The 26,081-nt window shown below is 40.0% G+C and overlaps 1 protein-coding gene across 2 annotated transcripts in view; it reads left to right on the forward strand.

Moving 5' to 3' along the window:
• vps37a (VPS37A subunit of ESCRT-I) overlaps positions 1-26,081 on the forward strand; it is a 45,032-nt gene that overhangs the window by 6,904 nt on the left and 12,047 nt on the right. For both annotated transcript variants that reach the window (XM_043690135.2, XM_043690127.2), the window contains exons 2-9: positions 5,898-5,972; positions 10,747-10,864; positions 15,639-15,739; positions 20,372-20,579; positions 22,585-22,655; positions 25,508-25,635; positions 25,721-25,779; positions 25,858-25,926. In XM_043690135.2, the coding sequence (XP_043546070.1) occupies positions 5,898-5,972; positions 10,747-10,864; positions 15,639-15,739; positions 20,372-20,579; positions 22,585-22,655; positions 25,508-25,635; positions 25,721-25,779; positions 25,858-25,926 (829 nt within the window). The remainder of the gene's footprint in view (positions 1-5,897; positions 5,973-10,746; positions 10,865-15,638; positions 15,740-20,371; positions 20,580-22,584; positions 22,656-25,507; positions 25,636-25,720; positions 25,780-25,857; positions 25,927-26,081) is intronic.

Consider the following 26,081-nt stretch of genomic DNA (forward strand, 5'->3'; position numbering starts at 1 on the left):
AGACTACCTTGTGCAACAACTTGGATTTAAGTAGCACCTTAATATAATGAAATGGCCCAAGGTGCTTTACAGGTGTTTTATAAGATAATGTGTGGCAACGAAGAACATAAGGAGATATTCGGTCAGGTAGCCAAGAGCTTGGTTGAGGTTGTACTTTTCCTGGTTGTCTTAAAAGGAGAGAAGTGAGGTAGGTAGGGTATCCTGGAGCCGAGAACCTGAGTGACCAAGGCACACTACCAATGGTGAAGCAATTAAAATTGAAGGTGCACAAGGTGAATTGGAGGAGAGTGGGTTGTGGTTTGGAAAGAATTAAGGAGAGAGTCTATTAAGTTCCTGGAGGGATTGGAAAAGGACGAAGAATTTAAATTCTGTGTTTACCTTGCATTGAGCACAGGCCTAATAGGAAAACGAGACTTGCTGAGAGTCAAGATATAGTTACCAGAGATTTGCAGGACCTCAAGTTAGCAGAGGGTAGAATGTTGGAAACTAGCCAGGAAAGTATTAGAATAGCCAAGTCTAGAGTTATCATAGAATCCCTACAGTGTATAAGCAAACCATTCAGACCATTGAGTCCACACTGACACTCTGAAGACTATGCTACCCAGATACTGTTAAAGTACAGATTTGAGACGGCCCAGGGAATCCCTTGTGGACTCAGACCTGTAAACCTCTCTCTCTCGGTTTGTCCCAGAGATCATACTCTTTTGAAGTCTGGAATAAAATCCTCTTACAGACAGTTTAGTTTAATTTTAGTCATCCCCTTTATTCACTAATAGCATCACTGTTACCATATAACACTGATAACTATAAGCTAAACTAACTGGGTTCTAATAACCTTGGAGAATAGGGTACCAGCTTTTCAAGTGCCCCAGCAGGCTACTCCGATGTACTGATACAAAGTGGCTTCCTTTATACAAAAGTTTACAAAAACGTTGCATGTTCTTAATTAGACAGATAACAGTGAAAGACAATAATTCGTAAAGAAGAAAAGTTAATTGACAGGTCTGTGTGCACTTGACTGATCACTCCCACAGGCTTGAGCTATCCATCAGATGGGAAAAAGAAATCCAGCCGAGTTAGGCGTCTGCGGCGAGATAAGTTCCTATAAAGAAGTACCAATCTAAATTAAGCGGGAAATGTCATAAGGTAACCTTGCACAGCTTGCATGTCTGATATCATTGTTTTACGAAATAGCTCCTTAGCAAGGAGGGTAAACGTTTGACCATAAAATGGCTTCCTGACAGATTGTGTCAGAATCTCTTCAATGTTAGGTTTAGAATAATTTTAAGCTGCGAGCAGATTCATGCTTTTTATCTTAAGCACAGAATCATTCTGTACCTGAGGCTGAAATGTTACTGCAAGGTTGTATTTAAGATGAAGAATTAGTCTCGAATTAAACATGCCTGTTCAAGTTTGTGATTCAAATTCAAATAAGACATAAGATCTGATTAGTTAGAATTGACAGTGGGGCAGTCAGTAAGGTCTGTAAAAACAGCAAGTAAGTTAAAGCTTTATCAATATTTCCTTTTACAGAGTTTGCATTTCATAACCTGTAATGGCTGCTCAAAATCATCAAAAGTCTCAAAATGCAATTAAATTCAATCCAAAGCAGATAAGCACTAAGAGTTAATTTTCTATGGATTCAACAGCCTCAGCACTAAAATGGTCTCTCTCTCTCTAGTGTCCTTTTGAACTCTCAGGTCAGGGTTTTGTAATAGCAAAGATTTCTTTTCTCTCTCTGACTGCCCTGCTTGCAAGGGGTAATAAAAATCCATTATAATTGGCAGCAGCTAACTGTTAATTACAAAGCTTTTGATAGTACTGAGTTTAGTTTCAAGGTCAGATTCAAAATCTGTCATTAATTTCACAAGGGAATGGCTGTGAAAGTTATCACTTGGTGTCCTGTTCACACAGATTCACCGACGCCAAGGCAAATGTTCTTAATTAATGCTGCCTGACCTGTTGCGCTTTTCCAGCAACACATTTTTCAGCTCTGATCTCCACCATCTGCAGTCTTCACTTTCTCCTAGTTGATTTTAACCTACTGCGAATCCTCTTGCAAGGATGCCTTCCTTGAAGAAGCTCTCTTCCTCCCTCTACAAGGATTTCAGTGAGTCACTTTCTCACTGCACCGCCTAGGAACCCTCCAACCACAAGGGATGAATGCAGATTTCTCCAGCTTCCTCATTTCCCCTCCCCACCTTATCTCAGTCCCAACCCTCGGACTCAGCAATCTTGACCTGCAATCTTCTTCCTGACCTCTCTGCCCCCACCCCCGTCCGGCCTATCACCCTCACCTTAACCTCCTTCCACCTATTGCATTCCCAATGCCCCTCCCCCAAGTCCCTCCTCCCTACCTTTTATCTTAGCCTGCTTGGCACACCTTCCTCATTCCTGAAGAAGGGCTTATGCCCAAAACATCGATTCTCCTGCTCCTTGGATGCTGCCTGACCTGCGCTTTTCCAGCAACACATTTTTGAGCTCTGATCTCCAGCATCTTCAGTCCTCACTTTCTCCTCAATGTTCTGAATTGCCTTACAGCATCCTGTTATCACTTGGTGAGCCCAGGTCTCCCTATCTTTTGCATTCTTTAAGTTTCCCCCCTTTTTCTGAGCCTTCCTGTCTGTCTATTTTCTAGTGCAGTAAATGTGTTCTATAATTCAGCATTACAATTTAGACTAAATGTTTAAAGGCAAGTTTTAAGACTATAGACTTTCTCAATACTGCCAAATGCATCCTATCAAAAATAAATAGGTATTTATTCTTAGGATGGTAAACTGGCCATCAGAGCAGTCTTCATCGAGCAGTCTTCAATAGGCAGAAGAAGAGCAGAAAGGGAACTCTTCACTGGGTCTATCATCTCAGCTAAAGAGCAATTTAATGAATTCCAAACAAACTTCCTCCTACCATTTCATCTTCCCCTAACAAAATATTCTTCTATTTTGCTTACCTTCATAAATCTGTAGTTTCTCAATATAGCAATCTGAATATATGGTTATTAAAGATAGCCAATTAGATTTAAATGAGACAAATTGAATCTTTTGACTTTCGATCTTGAGTCATAGAGCAAAAGTGAAAAACAACATTAAAGTTAGACAGGATTACATTTGGAGCATTGCTCACTGTTTTACTGCCCATTATGGGGAAGATATAAAAGCAATGGCAAAGATTTAACTTAAATTCACTAGGGTTATGCTGGAAATCAGGAGATGGTTATGAACTAAACCTTTATAAAATTTGTTTTATTCATTTCTCCATTGGGATGAAGTACTAATTCTGGAAAGATCTTAATTTATGAATAGTGATGTTCAGATAAACTGATTTGTCCTTTTCTTAGCAAGTGTTAGGAGTACAGAAAAGTAAAATAGTTGCATTGAATTACGGGGAGATTAGACAAAATCATTACATAATGTTATGGACCGGACTAGACCACGCCATTTGGATATAGAACTGGCTCAAAGGTAGAAGACAGAGGGTGGTGGTGGGTTGTTTTTCGGACTTGAGGCCTGTGACCAGTGGAGTGTCACAAGGATCGGTGCAGGGTCCACTACTTTTCATCATTTATATAAATGATTTGGATGTGAGCACAAGAGGTACAGTAAATAATTTTGCCGATGATGCCAAGATTGGAGGTGTAGTGGACAGCGAAGAAGGTTACCTCAGATTACAACAGGATCTTGATCAGATGGGCCAATGGGCTGAGAAGTGGCAGATGGAGTTTAATTCAGATAAATGCGAGGTGCTGCATTTTGGGAAAGCAAATCTTAGCAGGACTTATACACTTAATGGTAAGGTCCTAGGGAGTGTTGCTGAACAAAGAGAGCTTGGAGTGCAGGTTCATAGCTCCTTGAAAGTAGAGTCACAGGTAGATAGGGTAGTGAAGAAGGCGTTTGGTATGGTTTCCTTTATTGGTCAGAGTATTGAGTACAGGAGTTGGGAGGTCATGTTGTGGCTGTACAGGACATTGGATCGGCCACTGTTGGAATATTGCGTGCAATTCTGGTCTCCTTCCTATCAGAAAGATGTTGTGAAACTTGAAAGGGTTCAGAAAAGATTTACAAGGATGTTGCCAGGGTTGGAGGATCTGACCTACAGGGAGAGGCTGAGCAGGATGGGGCTGTTTTCCCTGGAGCGTCGGAAGCTGAGGGATGATGTTATAGAGGTTTACAAAATTATGAGGGGCATGGATAGGGTAAATAGGCAAAGTCTTTTCCCTGGGGTCGGGGAGTCCAGAACTAGAGGGCATAGGTTTAGGATGAGAGGGAAAGATATAAAAGAGACCTAAGGGGCAACTTTTTCATGCAGAGGGTGGTACGTGTATGGAATGAGCTGCCAGAGGAAGTGGTGGAGGCTAGTACAATTGCAACATTTCAAAGGCATCTGGATGGGTATATGAATAGGAAGGGTTTGGAAGGATATGGGCCAGATGCTGGCAGGTGGGACGAGATTGGGTTGGGATATCTGGTCGGTTTGGAAGAGTTGGACCAAAGGATCTGTTTCTGTGCTGTACATCTCCATGACTCTATGACCTAAAAATATTGTAAGAAGGTAGCCTAGACCCTAACTTTTTCTTATTTTAAAGACTATATTCAAGTTGCAATTCAATTGGTCAAACTACTCTACATTGAACAAAACGTCATTTATTCAACGTCATAATTAAAGTACAAGAAAAGCAAGAGAACTTAGGATAACTTAATTCTATTGGAACATTTAACAGAACAATAATACATTAACTATTGCGAATTAAGTGTTCAATATAGTAATATTCCATAAACACATCCCTTGGCAAAAAGGCAAATCTAAAAACAGATTTTCTCTCTCGCAATACCCGCAGTAGAAAGAGAAGCCCCAACTACTAGCTGTAAGCAAGATAGGGAAGGAAAAGCTTCTGCTTCATCAAGACTGCAGCACCTTCTGCTGAATCTAAAAGTTTAAGAAAAATCTGCACGCCCTGGTCTTTGAGAACTGGTCACACCCAATAAGCTGCCTCTATGGTCCATTGTTTTAAAAAAAAACAAACCCCAAGTCTTCACAAGCTGTTTATTGGCTTTCCAGTTGGACATCTCAGCACTTCTGTCTTAAATCGTCTCTTTCAAAAACAAAAACAGGACAAAACAACCTCTTAAAACCACAACATCATCACATACAAGTTAAGCTGTGGCTGTGCTGCAAACCCTTGTTAAAATGGGTTCTGGTAATGATATAACTTCTGATGATGGGGGGAGGGAATCTTAACTCGTCTAAACTAAACAACAAAGACTTAATCAACTAATTGCTTGTTTCTTTACAATACAACTAAACTTATTTACTGGAAAAAAAAGTCTTATTAGTTACCCTGATAAACATAATTAGTGTGCCTCTGTCTGTAATAGAGTAGAGAATGTGATTTCACTTGCATACTCTACAAGACCAAAAGCTGACAAATCAGCAAGCACATTGTGGGCGGCACGGTGGCACAGTGGTTAGCACTGCTGCTTCACAGCGCCAGAGACCCGGGTTCAATTCCCGCCTCAGGCCACTGACTGTGTGGAGTTTGCACGTTCTCCCCGTGTCTGCGTGGGTTTCCTCCGGGTGCTCCGGTTTCCTCCCACAGTCACAAAGATGTGCAGGGTCAGGTGGGCCATGCTAAATTGCCCGTAGTGTTAGATAAGGGGTAAATGTAGGGGTATGGGTGGGTTTCGCTTCGGCGGGTCGGTGTGGACTTGTTGGGCCGAAGGGCCTGTTTCCACACTGTAATCTAATCTAATCTAATTACTACAGGCAACGTTTTGCATACAGGATTTCTATCCAAATTTTTTAATTAGCAGTTTAAATATTATTGCTTTTGGTCTAATTTTCATGCTGGCAAGTCTCGTTATTTATTGTAATGTTGTTCAATTGTATTTATTTCTGTACAGTATAGTGGAAATACAGAAGGATGTGGAGTACAGACTACCGTTTACGATAAACAATAAAACAATCAATTTAAACATGTAAGTATTTAAAGTATACATTTGAGTTTCTTTTTCCATTTTTTTACGCTAAATTCTAACAGCTATTGAGATGTTAAAGGGTTAATTTGTTCTGCTGACGTAAGAAATTCGATATCTCTGGGTTGGGGGTGGGGGGGGTGTTTTCTGTCTTAAAGGCGGGAGGTGACAAACTAATTATATTCTGTAAATGCTGCAGTTTAAGGAATCGCCTAACCTCTCACTGTACATTGTTTTTGTTTGGCAAGTGAGTGTGGGGGCGTGGCAGGGGCTTGTGTCTTGCATGCATGGCTGACTGTGATGTATCAAGGAAGGATGGTTCCCTTGTTCGGGGAGCCTTGCTTGACATGCTCAGCAAGCATCGTAAAGAATGTTAAGTGCTCCTCCAAAAACTGGTACGTACTTAAATAAACTGTGGCTGTTCAAAGAAGTTGGCATATTGCAGTTGCATCAAGCATGTAAGAATCTCAAGAAGGGAACCTCTCACTATAGCCTTCCATGTTGGCAGCCTGTTTCATGAAATGTCCTTTGAAGGATTGACATACTTCAAGCTTTTTACATGATAAAACATGACATGCTGATTAGGCTGCAAACTCTAACAATTTTGGTCTAAGATGCCGACTGAGGAAAGGTTGAGTTGAAATGTTGCTGTTATTTGATCAAATTGAATTTTTCTTTGTTTAACAAGCTGCAGCTCTTAAACGAAAATGTAAAAATGCAGCAGGATCAGAGTCCTACGGCACGGAGTCAGGCTCTTTGGCCCAAACTGGTCCATGCCAACCAAAATGTCCATCCACTCTAACCTCGTTTCCCTGCACTTGGCCCATATCCTTCTAAACCTTTTCCTATCCATGTATTTGTCCAATTTAAATGTTGTTAATGTACCTGCCTCAACCTCTTCCACTGGCAGCTCAGTCCATATGTGTGCCACTCTCTGTGTAAAACAAAAATAAAATGGCCCCTCTGGTTCCCTTTTATTCTTTCCCTTCTAACCTTAAACTGATGAGCTCCAGACCTCAATTCCCAACCCTGGGAAAGAGATTACATGCATTTACCCTGTCCAAGCCTCTCATGATCCTATGCATCTCCACAAGTCCCCCCCCCCCCCCCCCCTCTCAGTCTCCTATGCTGTAAAGAAACAACTCCTAGCTTGTCCAACATTTCCGTATAACTCAGACCCTGAGTCCTCGCAACATCCTTGTAAATGTCTTCTGCACTCTTTCCAGTTTAATAACATCCCTCCTATAGCAGGGTGACCAAAATTGAATGCAGTACTGCAAATGCGGCTTCACTAATGTCCTGTACAACTGTAACATAACTTACCAACTTCTGTACTCAGTACCGTGACCTTTTAAGGCCAGTATGCCAAAAGTCGTCTTCACTGCCCCTGTCTAACTGTGACTCCACTTTCAGAGAACCATGCACTTGAGCTCCAAAGTTTACATCCTCCCAGTGCTAATGCTAAGGAGGCACTCTGAACTGTATGGGGCTATTAGTGATTGAAGAAGCACATCCTGGTGGACTGTTTATTGTTGCTGGAGATTCTAACCATGCGAATCTCAAGTCTGTGCTCTCTAAATTCCACCATCGTGTGGACTTTGTAATGAGAGGGGGGAAGTGCGCTGGATCTTGTTTATACAAACAATCTCAATGCGTACAGGGCAGAGCCCCACCCCCACCTCAGCTCCTCAGACCACATCTCTGTAACTCTAATCCCAGCATATAGACTGCTCATCAGAGGTGTCAAACCAGTTCTGAAGCAGGTGAAAACCTAGCTGGCAGGAGCCATTTCTGCTCTTTAAGATTGCTTTGAGCACACAGGTGCATGTTTAAGGAGATGGCAACTCTGCTAACTTAGAGTAGAAGGTGTCGGTGATTTGAACTGCACTGATGATGGCACTGTGACCAAGACCATCACTTCTCACCCCAACCAGCAGTTATGGATAACCACAAAGGTGTGTGCGCTGCTGAGGACCCGTGATTCTGCCTTCAGAGCAGATGTCAAGGCAGCCCTAACAACAGTGAGGGCCAACCCCGCAGAGGGTGGTAAGTGTATGGAATGAGCTGCCAGAGGATGTGGTGGAAGCTGGTACAATTGCAACATTTAAGAGGCATTTGGATGTGTATTTGAATAGGAAGGGTTTGGAGGGATATGGGCCGGGTGCTGGCAGGTGGGACAAGATTGGGTTGGGATATCTGGTCGGCATGGAAGGGTTGGACCGAAAGGTCTGTTTCCATGCTGTACATTAAAAAAAACCTGTCCCCGGCCATCAAAGAGGCAAACGTGCATCCGCACAGAGAATATGCAGCCTTTTTCAGGACATCAGTGATATGCGGAGCATATGGAAGGGTATTCAAACCATCACCAATCACCGAACTGCATCGCTTTCTTGTACTGGTGATGCTTCCCTCCCGGATGAGTTGAACAACTTATATGCACGGTTTATATGCACGCAATGATGTGGCGGCAAGGAAGACCATCTCCCCTCCCAATGCCCAGGTGTTGTCTTACCACAGCCGATGTGAGGATAACTTTGTGTAGAGTCAGCCCACGTAAGGCTGTTGGACCAGATAACAACCATGGTAGAGTGTTCAGAGGATGCTCTGATGCGCTGGTAGATGTTGTCACAGGCATCTTTAACACCTGAGTTGTGCCGTAGTTCCAATGTGCTGCAAGGCTGCTACCATCGTCCCCATGCTAAAGAAGGCCTCAGTGTCGTGCCTCAACGACTACTTCCCCATTGCATTAATACCCAGCTGCCTCCCTCACTGGACACCCTCACGTATCATCCCAACTGCTCAACAGATGATGATGCCATCTCCACCACCCTCCATCTGCCCCTGGCCCTCACCCACCTGGACAAAAAGAACATCTGCACACTTCTGTTCTGTATTTAACACCAAGATTTCTCAGAACCTGATTGGAAGGCTGAACCTGCTGGGCTGGAATACATCTCTCTCTAACTGGATCCTGGTCTTCTTGACTGGGAGATCTCAGTCAGACCAGATTGGAGCAGCATCTCCAATGCCATCACACTGAGCATAGGGCTGTGTGCTTACACCATTGCTGTTCACCCTGCTGACACATGACTGAGCAGTGATGCACAGCCCAAATCATATTATTAAGTTCACTGAAGACACAACGGTAGTGGGTTGCATTAGCAGGGATGACGCATCAGTATACAGAGGGGAAGTGCAACGGCTAACAGACTTACACAGAGCCAACAACCTGTCTCTGAATGTGGGCAAAACGAAGGACATGGTTGTTGACTTCAGGAGGGTTACGGAGTGACCATTCTGAGCTGGTCATCGGCTCCCCTGTGAAGATTGTGAAGAGCATCAAATTTCTTGGTGTTCACCTAGTAGAGAATATCACCTGGTCCCTCAAGACCAATTTCATAGCCAAGAAAACCCAGCAGCATCTGTACTTTGTACATAGGTTGAGGAAAGGCCATCACCCAAACCTCCCCTCTTTACCCCCCCTTCCCCCCCCCCTTCCTTCCTCCCCCCACCCCCCCCCTCCTTCTCTCCCACCCCCCCATGCTGCAGAGAAAATAGCCTCAACTTCTGCCTCGAGCTCAACTCTGACAACATCCTTTTCTGAACCCCTTCAAGTTTCACAACATCTTTCCTTTAGCAGGGAGACTAGTATTCCAAAAGTGGCCCAACTAATGTCCTGTACAGCCACATGACCTCCTAACATCTATAGACATTGTACTGACCAATAAAGGCAAGCGTTCCAAACACCACCTTCACCACCTAGTCTACCTGTGATTCCACTTTCAAGGAACTAAAACCTGCAATTCAAGGTTTCTTTATTTGGCAACACTCCCCAGGATGTTACCATTAAGTGTATAAGTCTCACCCTCATAAACAGTTAATCGAGAATTTTTTAAACATTAGTAGTTGCAACAGCAAAAGATCCAGTAATTAGCAAAGAGTGTGAAAACAGGGGAAAAAAAAACTACCCCTAAATCAGACCTTGAAGTTAGAACAGTAGATCTTTCATGACTGAAAAGTGTATATGTTTAAAACAAAGTGAATTTCTACTATTCCCCTCAAATAAAAGGAAAATAAATAAAAATGGAATTAAGCCAAACAGAAGAGAGCCATTGTTTTTTGAAGTGGAATGGGAGAAAACATTCTAACAATAAGCACTCCTGAACTAAATATTAATAAAATACAAGATATTAGAAATGTTTTCAGGATAAGGGTTTTACTATCAATTAAGACTTGAACAATTTTATTTTTATTTTTCCTTTTTGCCTGATTAATGCTTGCCCACCTTTCACTTTTTCAGTTGTGAAGAAGAATCCCGCTCAAAATATTGCTCTGCCTTTTCTCCACTGGTATAAGACGACCTTGTGTTTTCCAAGTTTTAACTTTTAACCATAGTTGTAGTTTTGTCAATCCTTTAAAGTGGTCCATTTTTAAAAATGAGAAGCCATTGGAACATTTCTTAAATTCCAAAAGGGAATTGTGGATTTTGATGCTCTGCTAAACATTCAGTTTAACTTAACCAGGCCTCTCACCTGAAAGAACCAATGCCTCTAGGATGTCTGGATGGTAACAAATATATAACCTGTCACTATTACCCAAAATGTATGAAGAATGCTAATAGAAGTTAATATCTATGTTTATACTCCGTGCACTATATTCATTTTTGGACCTGACATTCTGTAACATGCAAAAAATGGGTCTATTTGTCTAAACTACAAAAAGATCTAGAATAAAAAAGTACAAATTTAATTGCAAATTTTTTCTTCTGCAATTCTAGCTTACTTCCTCCACAGTTTCCACAAGAGAAGCCTGTGATCACAGTTTTCCCTCCAGTGAGGCACCATCTAGTTGACATACATTCTGCGACATATGTGCAAAGTCCACTAATTACAAATGTATGTAGATAATTTCACTTTTTTAAACTCTAATGATTTTGTGATGTCTAAATGTTGCCTTTCATCGTTTTTATCTTGTAAGTTTAGAAGACTTGTGTCTAGTATGTCGAAGTTCAAATGGAGGATCAATAGACAATAGGTGCAGGAGTAGGCCATTTTGCCCTTCGAGCCTGCACCACCATTCAATATGATCATGGCTGATCATTCTTAATCAGTATCCTGTTCCTGCCTTATCTCCATAACCCTTGATTCCACTATCCCTGAGAGCTCTATCAAACTCTTCCTTAAATGAATCCAAAGACTGGGCCTCCACTGCCCTCTGGGGCAGAGCATTCCACACAGCCACCACTCTCTGGGTGAAGAAGTTTCTCCTCATCTCTGTTCTAAATGGTCTACCCCGTATTTTTAAGCTGTGTCCTCTGGTTCGGGACTCACCCATCAGCGGAAACATGTTTCCTGCCTCCAGAGTGTCCAATCCTTTAATAATCTTATATGTCTCAATCAGATCCCCTCTCAGTCTTCTAAACTCAAGGGTATACAAGCACAGTCGCTCCAGTCTTTCAGTGTAAGGTAGTCCCGCTATTCCAGGAATTGACCTCGTGAACCTACGCTGCACTCCCTCAATAGCCAGAATGTCTTTCCTCAAATTTGGAGACCAGAACTGCACACAGTACTCAAGGTGTGGTCTCACCAGGGCCCTATCCAGCTTCAGAAGAACCTCTTTGCTTCTATACTCAATCCCTCTTGTTATGTAGGCCAGCATGCTATTAGCCTTCTTCACTACCTGCTGTACCTGCATGCTGACCTTCATTGACTGGTGTACAAGAACACCCAGATCTCTTTGTACTGCCCCTTTATCTAAATTGATTCCATTTAGGTAGTAATCTGCCTTCCTGTTCTTGCCACCAAAGTGAATTAACTATACATTTATCCACATTAAACTGCATCTGACCACTCGCCTAACCTGTCCAGGTCACCCTGTAATCTCCTAACATCCTCCTCACATTTCACCCTGCCACCCAGCTTAGTATCATCAGCAAATTTGCTAATGTTATTGCTAATACCATCTTCTATATAATTAACATATATTGTAAAAAGCTGCGGTCCCAGCACTGATCCCTGCGGTACCCCACTGGTCACTGCCTGCCATTCCGAAATGGAGCCGTTTATCACTACTCTTTGTTTCCTATCAGCCAACCAACTTTCAATCCAAGTTAGTACCTTGCCCCCAATACCATGCACCCTAATTTTGTTCACTGACCTCCTATGTGGGACTTTTTCAAAAGCTTTCTGAAAGTCCATGTACACTACATCTACTGGATCTCCCTCATCCATCTTCAGAGTTACATCCTCAAAAAATTCCAGAAGATTAGTCAAGCATGATTTCCTCTTCATAAATCCATGCTGATTCTGACCTATCCTGTAACTACTATCCAGATGTGTCATAATTTCATCCTTTATAATAAACTCCCATCACTGAGGTCAGACTAACTGGTCTATAATTTCCTGCTTTCTCTCTCCCACCTTTCTTAAAAAGTGGTACAACATTAGCCACCCTCCAATCTGCAGGAATGATCCCGAATCTATCAAACTCTGGAAAATAATCACCAACGCATCCACGATTTCTCGAGCCACCTCCTTCAGTACCCTGGGATGTAGACCATCAGGCCCCAGGGACTTATCAACCTTCAGACCTAACAGTCTCTCCAACACCAATTCCTGGCAAATATAAATTCCCTTAAGTTCAGGTCCTCCAGCCACTGTTACCTCAGGGAGATTGCTTCTGTCTTCCCCAGTGAACACAGATCTGAAGTACCAATTCAATCCTTCTGCCATTTCTTTGTTCCCTGTAATATATTCCCCTGTTTCTGTCTTCAAGGGCCCAATTTTAGTCTTAATCATTTTTTTGCCTTTCACATACCTAAAAAAGCTTTTACTATCCTCCTTTATATTTTTGGTCAGTTTACCTTCGTACCTCATTTTTTCTTTGCGTATTTCCTTCTTAGTAATCCTCTGTTGTTCTTTAAAAGCTTCCCAGTCCTCTGTTTTCCCACTTATCTTTGCTATGTTATACTTTTTCTCTTTTAACTTTATATTTTTCTTAACTTCCCTTGTCAGCCACAGCATTCCATGCGTCCTCCTAGGATCTTTTTTCCTTTTTGGAATGAACTGATCCTGCATCTTCTGCATTATACACAGAAACATCTGCCATTGTTCCTCCACTGTCATCCCTGCTAAGGTACTGCACCATTGAACTTTGGCCAGCTCCTCCCTCAAAGCTCCATAGATCCCTTTATTCAACAGAAATATTGTCACTTCCGATTGTACCCTCTTCCCCCTCAAATTGCAGATTGAAGCTTATTGTATTATGGTCACTACTTCCCAATGGCTCCTTCACTTCGAGGTCCTTGATCAATTCTGGTTCGTTGCACAATACCAGATCCAGAATTGCCTTGTCCCTGGTCGGCTCCAGCACCAACTGTTCTAAGAATCCATCTCTGAGGCACTCCACAAAGTCTCTTTCTTGAGGTCCAATACCATCCTGATTCTCCCGGTCTACCTACATGTTGAAATCCCCCATAACAACTGCAGTAACATCTTTGCGACAGGCCAATTTCAGCTCCTGATTCAACTTGCATCCGACATCCAGACTACTGTTTGGGGGCCTGTAGATAACTCCGAAGAGGGTCTTTTTACCCTTAGAATTTCTCAGCTCTATCCACACTGACTCTACATCCCTTGATTCTAGGTCCCCCTGCGCAAGGGACTGAATATCATCCCTTACCAACATGGCCACCCCACCTCCTCTGCCCGTCAGTCTGTTCTTATGAAAGCACGTGTAGCCTTGAATATTCATTTCCCAGGCCCTGTCCACTTGAAGCCACGTCTCAGTTATCCCCACAATATCGTATCTGCCAATTTCCAAAAGAGCCTCAAGCTCATCCATCTTTTTTCTAATGCTTCGTGCATTCATGTATAGTATTTTTAATTTGTTACTGCCCTCACCCTTCCCATCAACTCTTATTTCACTCAACCTTATAGCATGATCCCTTCCTGAGTTTTGTGCCTCATTGATACAGTTGTCTTTCAAAGTTTGTACGAAGATTTGTAGCTCGGGTGCTCGTTGCTGTGGTTCTGTTCGCCGAGCTGGAAGTTTTTGTTGCAAACGTTTCATCCCCTGGCTAGGCGACATCATCAGTGCTTGGGAGCCTCCTGCGAAGCGCTTCTTTGATGTTTCTGCCGGTGTTTATAGTGGTCTGTCCCTGCCGCTTCCGGTTGTCAGTTTCAGCTGTCCGCTGTAGTGGTTGGTATATTGGGTCCAGGTCGATGTGTTTGTTGATGGAGTTTGTGGATGAATGCCATACCTCTAGGAATTCACTGGCTGTTCTCTGTCTGGCTTGCCCTATTATAGTAGTGTTGTCCCAGTCGAATTCATGTTGCTTGTTGTCTGCGTGTGTGGCTACTAAGGATAGCTGGTCGTGTCGTTTCGTGGCTAGTTGATGTTCATGTATGCGGATTGATAGCTGTCTTCCTGTTTGTCCTATATAGTGTTTTGTGCAGTCCTTGCATGGTATTTTGTACACTACATTAGTTTTGCTCATGTTGGGTATCGGGTCCTTCGTTCTGGTGAGTTGTTGTCTGAGCGTGGCTGTTGGTTTGTGTGCCGTTATGAGTCCTAGGGGTTGCAGTAGTCTGGCTGTCAGTTCCGAGATGCTCCTGATGTATGGTAGTGTGGCTAGTCCTTTTGGTTGTGGTATGTCCTCGTTCCGTGGTCTTTCTCTTAGGCATCTGTTGATGAACACCGGAGGAAACATCAAAGAAGCGCTTCGCAGGAGGCTCCCAAGCACTGGTGATGTCGCCTAGCCAGGGGACGAAACGTTTGCAACAAAAGCTTCCAGCTCGGCGAACAGAACCACAGCAACAGTTGTCTTTCTTGACTTCCCTTGTTGTAATTTTCCCTTCAATTTCCTTCTTAAACATCCAGTTTGTCTCTCTTACATAATTTATGCTTACCACAAAACATACCCCAGTGATCCAAGAATTTAAATCCTTGCAGTATCTCAAGGTTGCCCTATAACATTAGGGGCTTTTACCATTCAGGCGAAATGTATAACATTAGTAAAATTATTGGAGAGATTGAAAATAACATTGTAATTTAGTAACTCTTAATGAAGCTTTACTTTGTAAGAGCAAATACAAAGATTCCAGGAGACTACCTTCAGAAAGAATGCCATATTGCTTGCACATGGTTGAAGGTAGCGTTGCAGTGGACGAGTGGATTTCATTAGTGCAAGGGACCTACAAAGCCATTCATTAAAAGTAAAATTGAAACAAGTAAATAAAAAAAGATTAAAGCAAAATTCTCAATTAAGCACATAAAAATGTCAGCCCTGGTTTGATAGAATGTCAAACAAAATCTTACCATATAGCTAAATTGCAAGCAATACAGTGGAAAAAACTGCCAGTGAGAAGCAAGGAAATTTTCAACAAGAAGTAATAGATATCTTCCTGCAGTCACAGATATTTTTGTACAAATAGTGGTTCATCTATGGATGGATACCCTACAAGTGCCTGTAAGCAAATGAATCTAGAGTAGGTCCCTTTTCTTTTTGCAATTGGCTAATCTTTATATCCACATGTTTATCTTACACTTTTTTTGCTCATGAAGAATTTATTATTTAAAATACATTGAACAATTTTAAATATGTAACGATGTATGTCCTAATCATTTAAAATTATTAAAATCTCTTTTTTTTCTTGACTTACATCAAAGTTCACAATGCATTCAGACCTTGGAAAAATCATTCAGACGATCCTTGACGAATTTTGGAAGAACCCTCCAGTGTTGGCTTCAAGCTCAGCATCCTTTCCATAGTATGTATGATCATCATGTATACCTTAGCTTGGCTCATTAGTAACAAGCTAGCATTTGAGTTAGGCTATGGTTTCAAATGCAGGATAATCCAGGGACAGCATCAGTGAGGTAGAAATATAGCAGCAGGAGTGCGCCATTCAGCTTCTCGATCTGCTCCACCTTTTGAGATCATAGTTAGCCATCAGTACAACTCTCCTGCACAATCCCCATTTCCTGTATTGTCATTAGGATCCAAACATTGTCCTGTGATAAAGGCCAATTCGCCTTCCTGATCCTGCATCTGCTTTGGATCTTTAATGACTTCAGATCCCTGCACACGTTTCAATTTCTTCATTTAAAATATACTTTGTTCCTCCATTTCTTCTATGAAAGTGGATAACTTCATGCTTGTCTACATTATTTTCCACATGCCTTTTTCTTGCCCACTCATTCATTCTCTCCAAATCCCTTGTAACTTCTCTGTGTTGTTCCTATCCAATTTTGTGGCATCTGCTAACTTGGACATAATACATTTGGTTCCCACATCCAAACTATTGGTATATATTGGGTACAATGGTTGCCCCCTCCCCCAATTCCTTTCACTAATCCATGTTGACTCTGCTCATTTAGATTATTTTCTAAGTGTCCAGATATTCCATCTTTTATAATGGATTCTAGTATTTTCTGTATTTTTGATATCAAACTAATAGGTTTGTAATTTACTGTTTTCTTGTTCTCACATTCTTTTAAAATGTGGGATTATATTTGTAACCTTTCAATCTGTACATAGCATTCTAGAATTTATAGGATTTTAAAAGATTATCACTGATCCATACACTATCTCCATAGCCACCTCTCTAAATACTCTAGAATTTGTTGACTTTCAGTACCATGACTTTGATTTGTTATTTAGTATTAATAATTTTCTTTGATTGCACATTCTTGCAGATCCATTAGATCTTTGATTTCTCGGACATTTGTGTCTTCCTTCACAAAAATGGACATAAAGTAATCATTTAGAATGAACTCACATTTGTCTTTGCTGGTTATTTGCTTTTTATACATCTGTTGATGCTTTACTGTCTTTGCTTGTGTTTCATGTTGTTTGGTTTCATCTTCTATTCTCTTTTTAGTTTCTTGGTCCTCCTATGCTCCATTCTAAAAGTCCCTCAATTGATGTACATTTATTGTTTGTCTTGTGTTCCTTAAAGGAATATATGTTCGTTGTAACTATTTGTTAATTCTTTAACTACTAGCCATTGCTGACTACCGCCAGACCTGTTAACTTAATTTATCAATCCATCACAACCAACTTACCCCTTTAATAGTTTTAATCTGAGACATTTTCACATTGAGCAACATCATTTTTAAACTTAGTGGGAATTTCCAAAATATTATGGTTACTCTTCACTATTTTGCAGCAAAATATTAATTAATCTTATCAAAGTGCTTCTGGTATTGGGTGGGGTTACATTGTTGAAGATTGTATTTTACATAGGAACAGAGCACAAAGGTAGGAGTAGGCCACAAGCTGTTCAAATCTACTATACTATTCAAAAAGCGCAGCGTTGATCTTTGACCTTAAATTCACCTTCTTGCCCATTCCCTTTATACCTTGATTCCCTGAACAAGCAACACCCTGTCTCTGCTCCGATTTGAATATAACCAATGAGGAAGCATCCAGAGTCATGCAAAGATTCATATGAGTGAACAAATTTCAGCTTGTCTCAATTTGAAATAACTGTCCCTTTAATCTGAAGCTAAGCTTCCTTGTCCTGGACTCTTGAGCCAGGAGTAAGAGCCTTACAGCAGATGGCAGCTGTTCATTATTCTGCCTTTCACAGTACCCCCACATGCACCTTTTTTTTTTACTTGTCCTATTACAACTTATTTTGGCTCTATACAGTGATTTAATCTTGTGTATTACATCATATCATAGAATTTCCCTTAGTTCTTTTTCTTCTCTCTTCTCTCCCATCCCCCCGCCTCCATTTCACTTGTGTTTATAATTTTTCAGTTCTGATGTCACATTAACTACATTTTGCTTTTCTTCACATTCCCACCGTCCCAAATATTTTCATCATGTTCCATTTTTGTTTCAGACTTCCAACATTTACTCTGTTTCTTTTTGTCCTTGCTCTGGTTTTGTCCATTCGTTTATCCTCCATTTGGGCTAATAAATTATTCCAAACTCATAAATTTTTATCATGTAAACTGTTATGTCCTCTGGTGCCACTTTATCTACTATACTCGTTGCATCAAAAGCACTAATCGATTAGTCAAGTGAAATCTCCCCCTTGTCCATTTTGATGCTATGTGATCATTATGTATTTTAAAGTGGCCAGTCACTAATTCCATAGTAATGGATTTCAGCACTTTCTGGCAGCTGATGTAAGACTAATTGGCCTGTAGGTCTGTTTATCTGTCTCCCTTTCTGTCTTGAATATTTCTGTTACATTTACTTTCCAAACCACTGGAGCTATTCCAGGTTCTTGGGTGATCACAGTCAGTGAATCTCCTATTTCTGCAACTGCCTTTTTCAGACCTCTAGGATGTAGACTATAAAGCCCAGAAGGTTTGTTGGATTTTGCTTCCATTAATTTCTCTCATTTTTCTTTACAAACATTATTTCTGGCCTGGTTTTTACAACCTTCCACTGTGAGCATGGGCACAAAATATTTGTTCAATATCTGCCATTTCCTTATCTCCCATTAAAACTTTTCTTTCAGCTATTACATTTACTTTTGCTTCTCTCTGCTTTATCCATATTTGTAGAAGCTCTTTACAACCTGTTTTCTTGGTTCAAGCTAGTTTAGTTTCATTTATTACAGTCATGGAGATATACGGCACTGAAGCAACCTCTTTGGTCCAACTCATCCAGGCCGACCAGACATCCTAAATAAGTCGAGACCCATTTGCCATCTTTTGGCCCATATCCCCCTCAACCCTTCTTTTTCATATACACATCCTGGTGCCTTTTAACTGTTGCACCAATTCCTCTGGTAGATCATTCCATATACGCACCAACCTCTGTGTGAAAAAGTTGCCCCTTTGGTGCCTTTTAAATCTTTCCACTCTCCCCATTAAACCTATGCACTTTAGTTTTGGACTCCCCTACCATGGGGGAAAAGACCTTGACTATTCACCCTATCTATGCTCCTCATGATTGTATAAATCTCTCAGGTGACCCTTCTGATGATCCAGAGAAAACAGCCCCAGTTTATTCCTCCTCTCCCTGTAGCTCAAGCCCTGGCAATATCCTTGTAAATCTTTCCTGAATTCTTTCGAGTTTAGCAACATCTTTCCTTTAGCAGGGAAACCAGAATTGAATGCAGTAGTTCAAAAATACCCCAACCAATGTCCTGGTCTCGCGGTAACATGACCTCCCAACTCCTATACTCGAAGCACTGACCAGTAAGGCTGCCTTTAGCCAGTCCACCTGTGATCTTACATTCAAGGAACTATGAACCTGCATTCTAAGGTCACTTTTTTGGCAACAGTCCCCAGGACTGTAAAATCTTGCCTTACCAATATGTGGCACCTCACATTTATCCAGATTAAACTCTATCTGCATTGTTTTCAACTTCTCTCATTTTTGGTCATCTTTGATTTCTAAAATGCTTCCAATTCTCAGACTAAATACTTTTCTTGGCAACATTGTGGACCTATTATTCTATCTATACTATCATTAACCTCTTTAACAATGGATAGGTCACCATTTCTACAGATGTTTTCCTCCAACAGAACGTGGTATTTTCGAGCAGATGTAGACCACTTGCTGCACCATTCAGTAGCAGAGTCAATCTTGCTGTGCTGTCAGCATTGTTTTCCTGTTTGCACCCCATAAACCTTGACTTCCATTCCTTTAATGTTCCTTTTGAGGAGAATTTGTTTTTCATTATCTTTGTATTTTTGAGGTTTATGCATTAGCTCTTTAAATATACTCATTGCTTATCCAGTGTTGACCTTTTAAAATCTAATTTCCCAGTCTACTTTAGCCAATTTACCCCTCATAGTTGGCTTTAATTACATTCAATACGAAACAGTATTATATTTGTGCCTGTCTCTACCATAGTCATTGTAATGATCAGTGTTCTCCAGAAGACTGTTTGCAATGAGATTACTAATTAAATCTGTCTCATTGAGTTGAGATCTAAAATAGCCTCTTCCTTATTTGCTTCATGATGTGTTGTTTCATGAAGCTTTATCACCACATTCTTCAAACTCTTTCACTTCTGCTATACCAGTTTGCTCTGTCCAGTCCATTTGAAGGTTAAAATCCATCATTATTGCAATGTCATTGCTAAAAAGAATAGTTTTATTTCTCCCCTAGTTAGTCTGTGTAGATGTGATATGAGAATGAGAGATTTTTATTACAGTAAGCCAGTTGTTCCTTTATTTTTCTTGAAGTCCCTATTTGGCACACCAAATCTTTTGTTTTTTCCAGTTTGTCATACGTTTTGAAATTTGGGTACTATTCCAAAGCTTTGTTTTAATTGTTGCCCATCTTTTGAATTGTTGCAAACTACACATGGCAGAAGTCCAGCTTTTTAAAGGTTATTTCAGTATTTGATTGCAACTGTAAATATTTCTAAAATTTAACACAGATGTTTTGATATTTTTCTAATTTTTAATCTTTACACATCTTTCAGTCGTTTTAGTGGTCCTACTACTGTGGCTCCTTACTCCTCTCAGGGATATCCATTTATTCCACCATATCCTACTCAGGAGTCTACTGTTCCTTGTCCTCCGGATTCAGTTACAGGCCCAGGCTTTAGTAGCTCTAGACCTGCTGCTCCTGCTTATGGATTGATTACAGATTTGCCTTTACCAGTTCCCACAGCTGACTCATCAGAACAGGTAAATGTAAACTGGAATTCAGCGTTTAGAACATCAGGCATTATCTTCAGTTTTTGCAATGCTTTTTACTTCTAAGTGCAGATCTCTCTCTTGTGTGCTCATGCACGCTCTCTTGCTCGTCTCCCCCCCCCCACCCATGTGCTAAAATTTACTTGCAGCAGACACAGAGTGACTGGTTCACAACTTATGAAACCTCTGGCTTATTGGTGAAAAGCTGCAATTAGCAGTAACTGGGAAGGAGAAAACAAACAGGCTTTCTTTGGGCTTTAGGTGTTTTTGCTGTGGAGATAAAGACAGCAGCTTCCTTTCTGGAGTTCTGAAGGCTTCTAACATCTCATTACTGTGCACAAACTGTTTAGCTACATGGGAACCAATCACATAGTTATTGATAAACAGAAAACCTTTGTGATCAACAATTTGGTCCCTCTAGCCATACATTGGGGTCAGTGCAGGAGGTTTTTGACTCTTGTATTTTCTGTGTGCCCTAGATGCAGACTTGTCATCAATAAAGGGCAGTGCAACAGTACCATCACAAAATCCAAAAAATGCATAAGTTGGACAAAATTAGTCTATAGCCTAAAGAAATTTGTATTTAAACATTCACAGTGAATCAAGTTTGTCTTCAAACAAGAATAAAGAATTTCAAATTTACCCCAGCCTTTGAGAAGGCAATGATGAGCCATCTTTTAAACTGTTACTGTCCTTGATGGGTAGCACATATGAATTCAGCCAGAGCAAAGGAAAGGAGGCGCAGTTTGAAATCAGGTTCATGTATTATTCAAAAGAGAACTTGCAGCGTTACAAGTGGTCAATTCATATTCATATGCATCTGCTGCCCTTTTTCTTTGAGCAAATAGAGATCCCAGCTGTGGAAGGTGCTGTTGCTTACATTATATACCTCTACGTAATGAGTGTAAATTGTAAATAACTATAGCCCAAGCATAGATCCTTGCTGTACCCTGCTAGTTAATGCCTCTCCTCAACCTTGAAATATTCTTTTTTTTATCTCTGCTTCCTGTTTACTAACCTCTGATACTGTAATATATCTTTTATTAAATTAGTCCTAATATTAGATAATTTTGTTTGGCTCGTTTTAAAAATCTAACTATTTTACCTTCATTGATTCCTGGCAATAGAGTAAATAGGAAATCAGGTGAACAGGACAAGATTCATAACAGTCTCTGAATCCTTGACAAAAGCTCTGAATGGTGACTTTGCTTTTATCGTCTTTTGTTTATGATTCGGCTAACTGTTGAGAAGGAGACTAAGAATGTTTATTTACATTGGTAGATGTACGGTAATAAAATTGTTCAAGGTAAGTTTTGGTTAGAGCCATTTTATTCAGTATTTATTTAATTATACAAACAGATGAGGCAAGGTAGTTAACAGTTTTTTTCTTTAAATGCTGTAAAGGGTTTTATGCTTAGAGAAACTCTTAGACTGGCTAAGATTAGACAAATTTGAACGATAATTTCTTAAAAAAAATCAACAATTGGGATTTTAACGTGCTTTATTTGAAGTGAAAATCAGAATTAACAAATCTTCTGTGAAAGTACTTTGATTATAGTCATATAGTATGTGTAAGAAACAAGAAATTAATTTATTTTCAATCTTTAATGTTTATTATCCTTGTATCTTTCTAATACTTTCATGAACATTGGAACAGACTACTCGTACTTTTTTTAAAAATGTTTTTAACACTAAAATTATATCATTACACAAGTCTGTTAATTTTTTTGTATGCACAAATTGAAATAAAACTAAAATAGGTCACTTGATAAGTGGTTTTCCTTTGTCAGGATGATTGGTGCACATGCAGTACTGTAAGGGTGTTTGGATTTGGAGTTGGCACTATTGAAGTGATGTAGTTCCTAATCAGGATGGTGTATTGAGGGGATATTTGCGAATGTAGTGTTCCCAATATTCTCTTTACAGTAGAGAAATATTGTTATAATTTTCAAAACATGCAACTTAGGATGCAAACGGTTTTTATTGTTTGTTTTAGTTAGGTTTGAATGGTCATAGTTACAAGATGCCAGATCTCCCTGACCACTTTGCAGAGCTCCATGAACTCAGGTATGCATATAGGTTTTAAGATGTAATAATACAATCTATTGTACTGACTGGAATTTGTTTTTTTTAATAAGTAGTACAATTCAACAGTGGTGTAGTTATTTTTTAATTCATTTAAGCAGAACTGATATGCTAATTCTATATAGAAAATGTTGTGAGCATTTGAAGTTAGGATCTGAGAGCTCATTTGAGTACACCAGATTTCTGCCCATTCACTTTGTAACATGTTGTACTTGTTCAGAAGTCACACAACACCAGGTTATTGTCCAGTGGGCTTATTTGAAATCACATGCTTTTGGACCACTGCTGCTTCGTCAGATAAAGTGGAGAAAAGTGCACAAGCACAGAATTTATAGGCAGAAAGATCAAAAGATCAAACATCTGATGCGAGTGGAGTGTCGAGTGGCTGAACAATAAGTCTGCAGGTGATCAAAAGTGTCAGATGGTGTGAGTAAAGTGTCAACAGCTGAAAAGTAAGTGAAGGGTTTACCTGTAATCCAATTAATTGAGGCAGGGAGATAATTACAAAAACTTTAAGGAGACAAACCAAACAGCTGGAATAACATGACAGGTCTGAGTTACATGCTGCGAGTCTAACCCAAATAACAAGTAATCTAAAACTGTTTTAGGGTAGAGAGATCATAACAAGTTATCAACGTAATGGTGTCAAAATACGACAATAAGGACGATTTAACAGATACAGAACAGTATGGTGGGTTTACATGTAACATGACGTGAACCCATTGAGGCCATGTTAATGGGGACGGAACTTGGCTATCAGTTTCTGCTCAGCGTTTCTGCGTTATGTATCTCGAGGGCTGCCTACCCAAAGATCGCAGACTGAATGTCCTTGACCACTGAAATGTTCCCCGACCGGAAAGGGAACATTTCTGTGTAGTGATTGTTACGTGGCATCCGTTCATTGTTGTCATCTGCGTGGTCTCGCCAATATACCATGCCTCGGGGCATCCTTGTCTGCAGTGTATGAGGTCGACAACATTAGCCGAGTCTCTCAAGTATCTGCCATATATGTAGTGGGTGGTCTTCCCATGAGTGATGCTCGTATCTATGCCGACGATCTGGCATGTCTTGCATGTGTTTCTGTGGTAGTGTTGTCTGGTGTTGTGGCTATGTTCTGAAGGCTGGATAGTTTGTGGTGAATGATGGTCTACTTAAGGTTTTGCAGTTGTTTGAAGGTGAGAAGTGGAGGTATAGGGATGACCTTGGGATCTTCGTCGTCATGATGACTTGTTCTTCGCAGTCTTCAACATGGTGTAGTTTCTCTGTTCTGGCAAATTACTGGATCACGGAGGGTACTCTATCGGTTGTGTGCTGTGTCTGTGTTCTGAGGAGGTTGAGGTTTCTTACTGTGACACATCAGAATTGACTATCAGTGAGTTGAGCATAGTATCCCTTTTATATGAGGGTGTCTGTCAACATTAAGTTTCCGTTGCATTCCACCTTCTCTGAGCAGATCCTGTGTATGCACAGGGCTTGTCCGTCGGGGTATTGTACTTGTGACATAATGTTTCTAATCTATATTTACATTTCCCCTTCAAGATTTCAGTTATAGATTATAAGGTTCCATTTGTAATAGCATTGATCTATGTGAATCTATTCTAATTGTACACTGCAAAAGGTGGTAGTTTGTTTTTTGTGCTTCACTTCTATGTTAGAGCATTCTTCAAATTGGTTTTCTGTATTTTAAAAAATAATGTCGACATGATTTGTGGCGTATGCATGGATTAAATTGTATCAGTTTGTTTAAGCCTACTTCACCTGACATAGCTCTGGGTTTTGACTCTTTGTGCGTATGAATGTTTGGCAATTCCAGTTCTTTCTTTGAGTAACTGGTGTTGCCTTTCAGGTTGTAAGACAAGTTCCCAACACAGGAGTATTTTGAGAGTCACCGACATGAGTCTAAACAATTGAAATTGCTACTTATGGCTATCTCAGCACTCCTTTTTGGCTGCATGTACTTATTATTAAAAACATCTTACATGCACTTGGGTTTAAATTTGTTGTGCATGCATATTGACTGACATGGTAACACAAATATGCTATTATCAAAAATTGCATTTACCAAATACGGAATGGTTAAGGTACACAAGCACACCATGTAATTTGAGCATTGTGGTTATGAATCTTGTTTTTCTTATTTAAAATTACTATTAAACACATCTGGATTCTCAAGTAAACAAATATATTGAGTGGCTAATATATTCAGCAATTTGTTATGCAAATAATCCAATTATCTAAATAAATACTCAGCAAGGAATGCAATATCTGTAAAGAGAGAAACAGCGTTAACACTCTGGATTAATGAGTTTGTTTCAGAGCTGGGAAAAGTCAGGAAAATAATAGGTCTCAGGGGAGTTTTTTTTTAAAAAAAGAGGGTGAGTAAATCAATAAAAGGAAAGTCTGATGGGTTGGAACTCTAGTTGGTTGAGCAAGGTGAAGATTAGTGGCAGTGGGACCAGAAATAAAAGGTGTCCAGAGATGGTGTGAGCAGCTGTTGTCTGGAAAAGAAGTTGCTCCTTAATCAAATAACAAAAATAGATTACCATCAATAGTTCAGAAAATTTAGGGAACAAGATGAAAACTTAAAACTAATCCTCGTACTTCTTTAATTTAAGTAGCTGTCTATTGGTTCTTAATTATTCCGATGTTCAAGTTGTTTGATTTACGAGATATGAAATTTAGCTGACTGAGATTGTAATGAGCATTAAAAATACACCAATTGATCTTGATTATTTATCTGGTTTTGTTAGGAAATATTTGTATACCTGTGTTGCAAGTATATGCTTATTTCATTTTGATTTTTCTTAATGATATTTATGAATTGACTTTTATAGTACAGCAGAATTGACTGATTTAAATGAGAATGAAGTTCTGCTACTGGAGCATTTCATCAGTTTGCCACAATTGAAACAGATCTGCACTGACAAAGATGATCTGATTAATTACATCGAGGAGCTAGCAAGTATGCTTAGTTCTGCTTGTCATTCTATAAAATTTTCTTTGATTAATTGGTATAGTATCATAAACTTATTTTTGTTTCTTGGAAGAAAAAAACCTACAACTTGAACCTAAGCTGGAAGCAGAAAGACAAGAGCTGTTAGATAAAGTAAGACAATGGCTATTATATTTTTGTTTTTATATTGTAAAAATTATATTGTATGTAATACTAGTTATTTGTTTTCAGTATGATCAGCTAACTCAACTGAAAAGTAATTTTGAGAAAAAATTGCAAAGACAACATGAACTAAGTGAGGTAAGTGATGCTTCCTGTGTGACGTCTGTCATTTAATAAAATGTTTGAGGCTATTTTATAAAGAATGTAATAGACATTTAGAAATGCATAATCGAATCAAGCAGAATCAGCATGGCTTCATGACTGGGGACATTGTGTCTGACAATTTTATGAAA

This window comes from Chiloscyllium plagiosum, unplaced genomic scaffold, assembly GCF_037043375.1.
Source record: "Chiloscyllium plagiosum isolate Xiang-an unplaced genomic scaffold, Cpla_swu_hap1 HiC_scaffold_1, whole genome shotgun sequence".
Classification (NCBI taxonomy): domain Eukaryota; kingdom Metazoa; phylum Chordata; class Chondrichthyes; order Orectolobiformes; family Hemiscylliidae; genus Chiloscyllium; species Chiloscyllium plagiosum.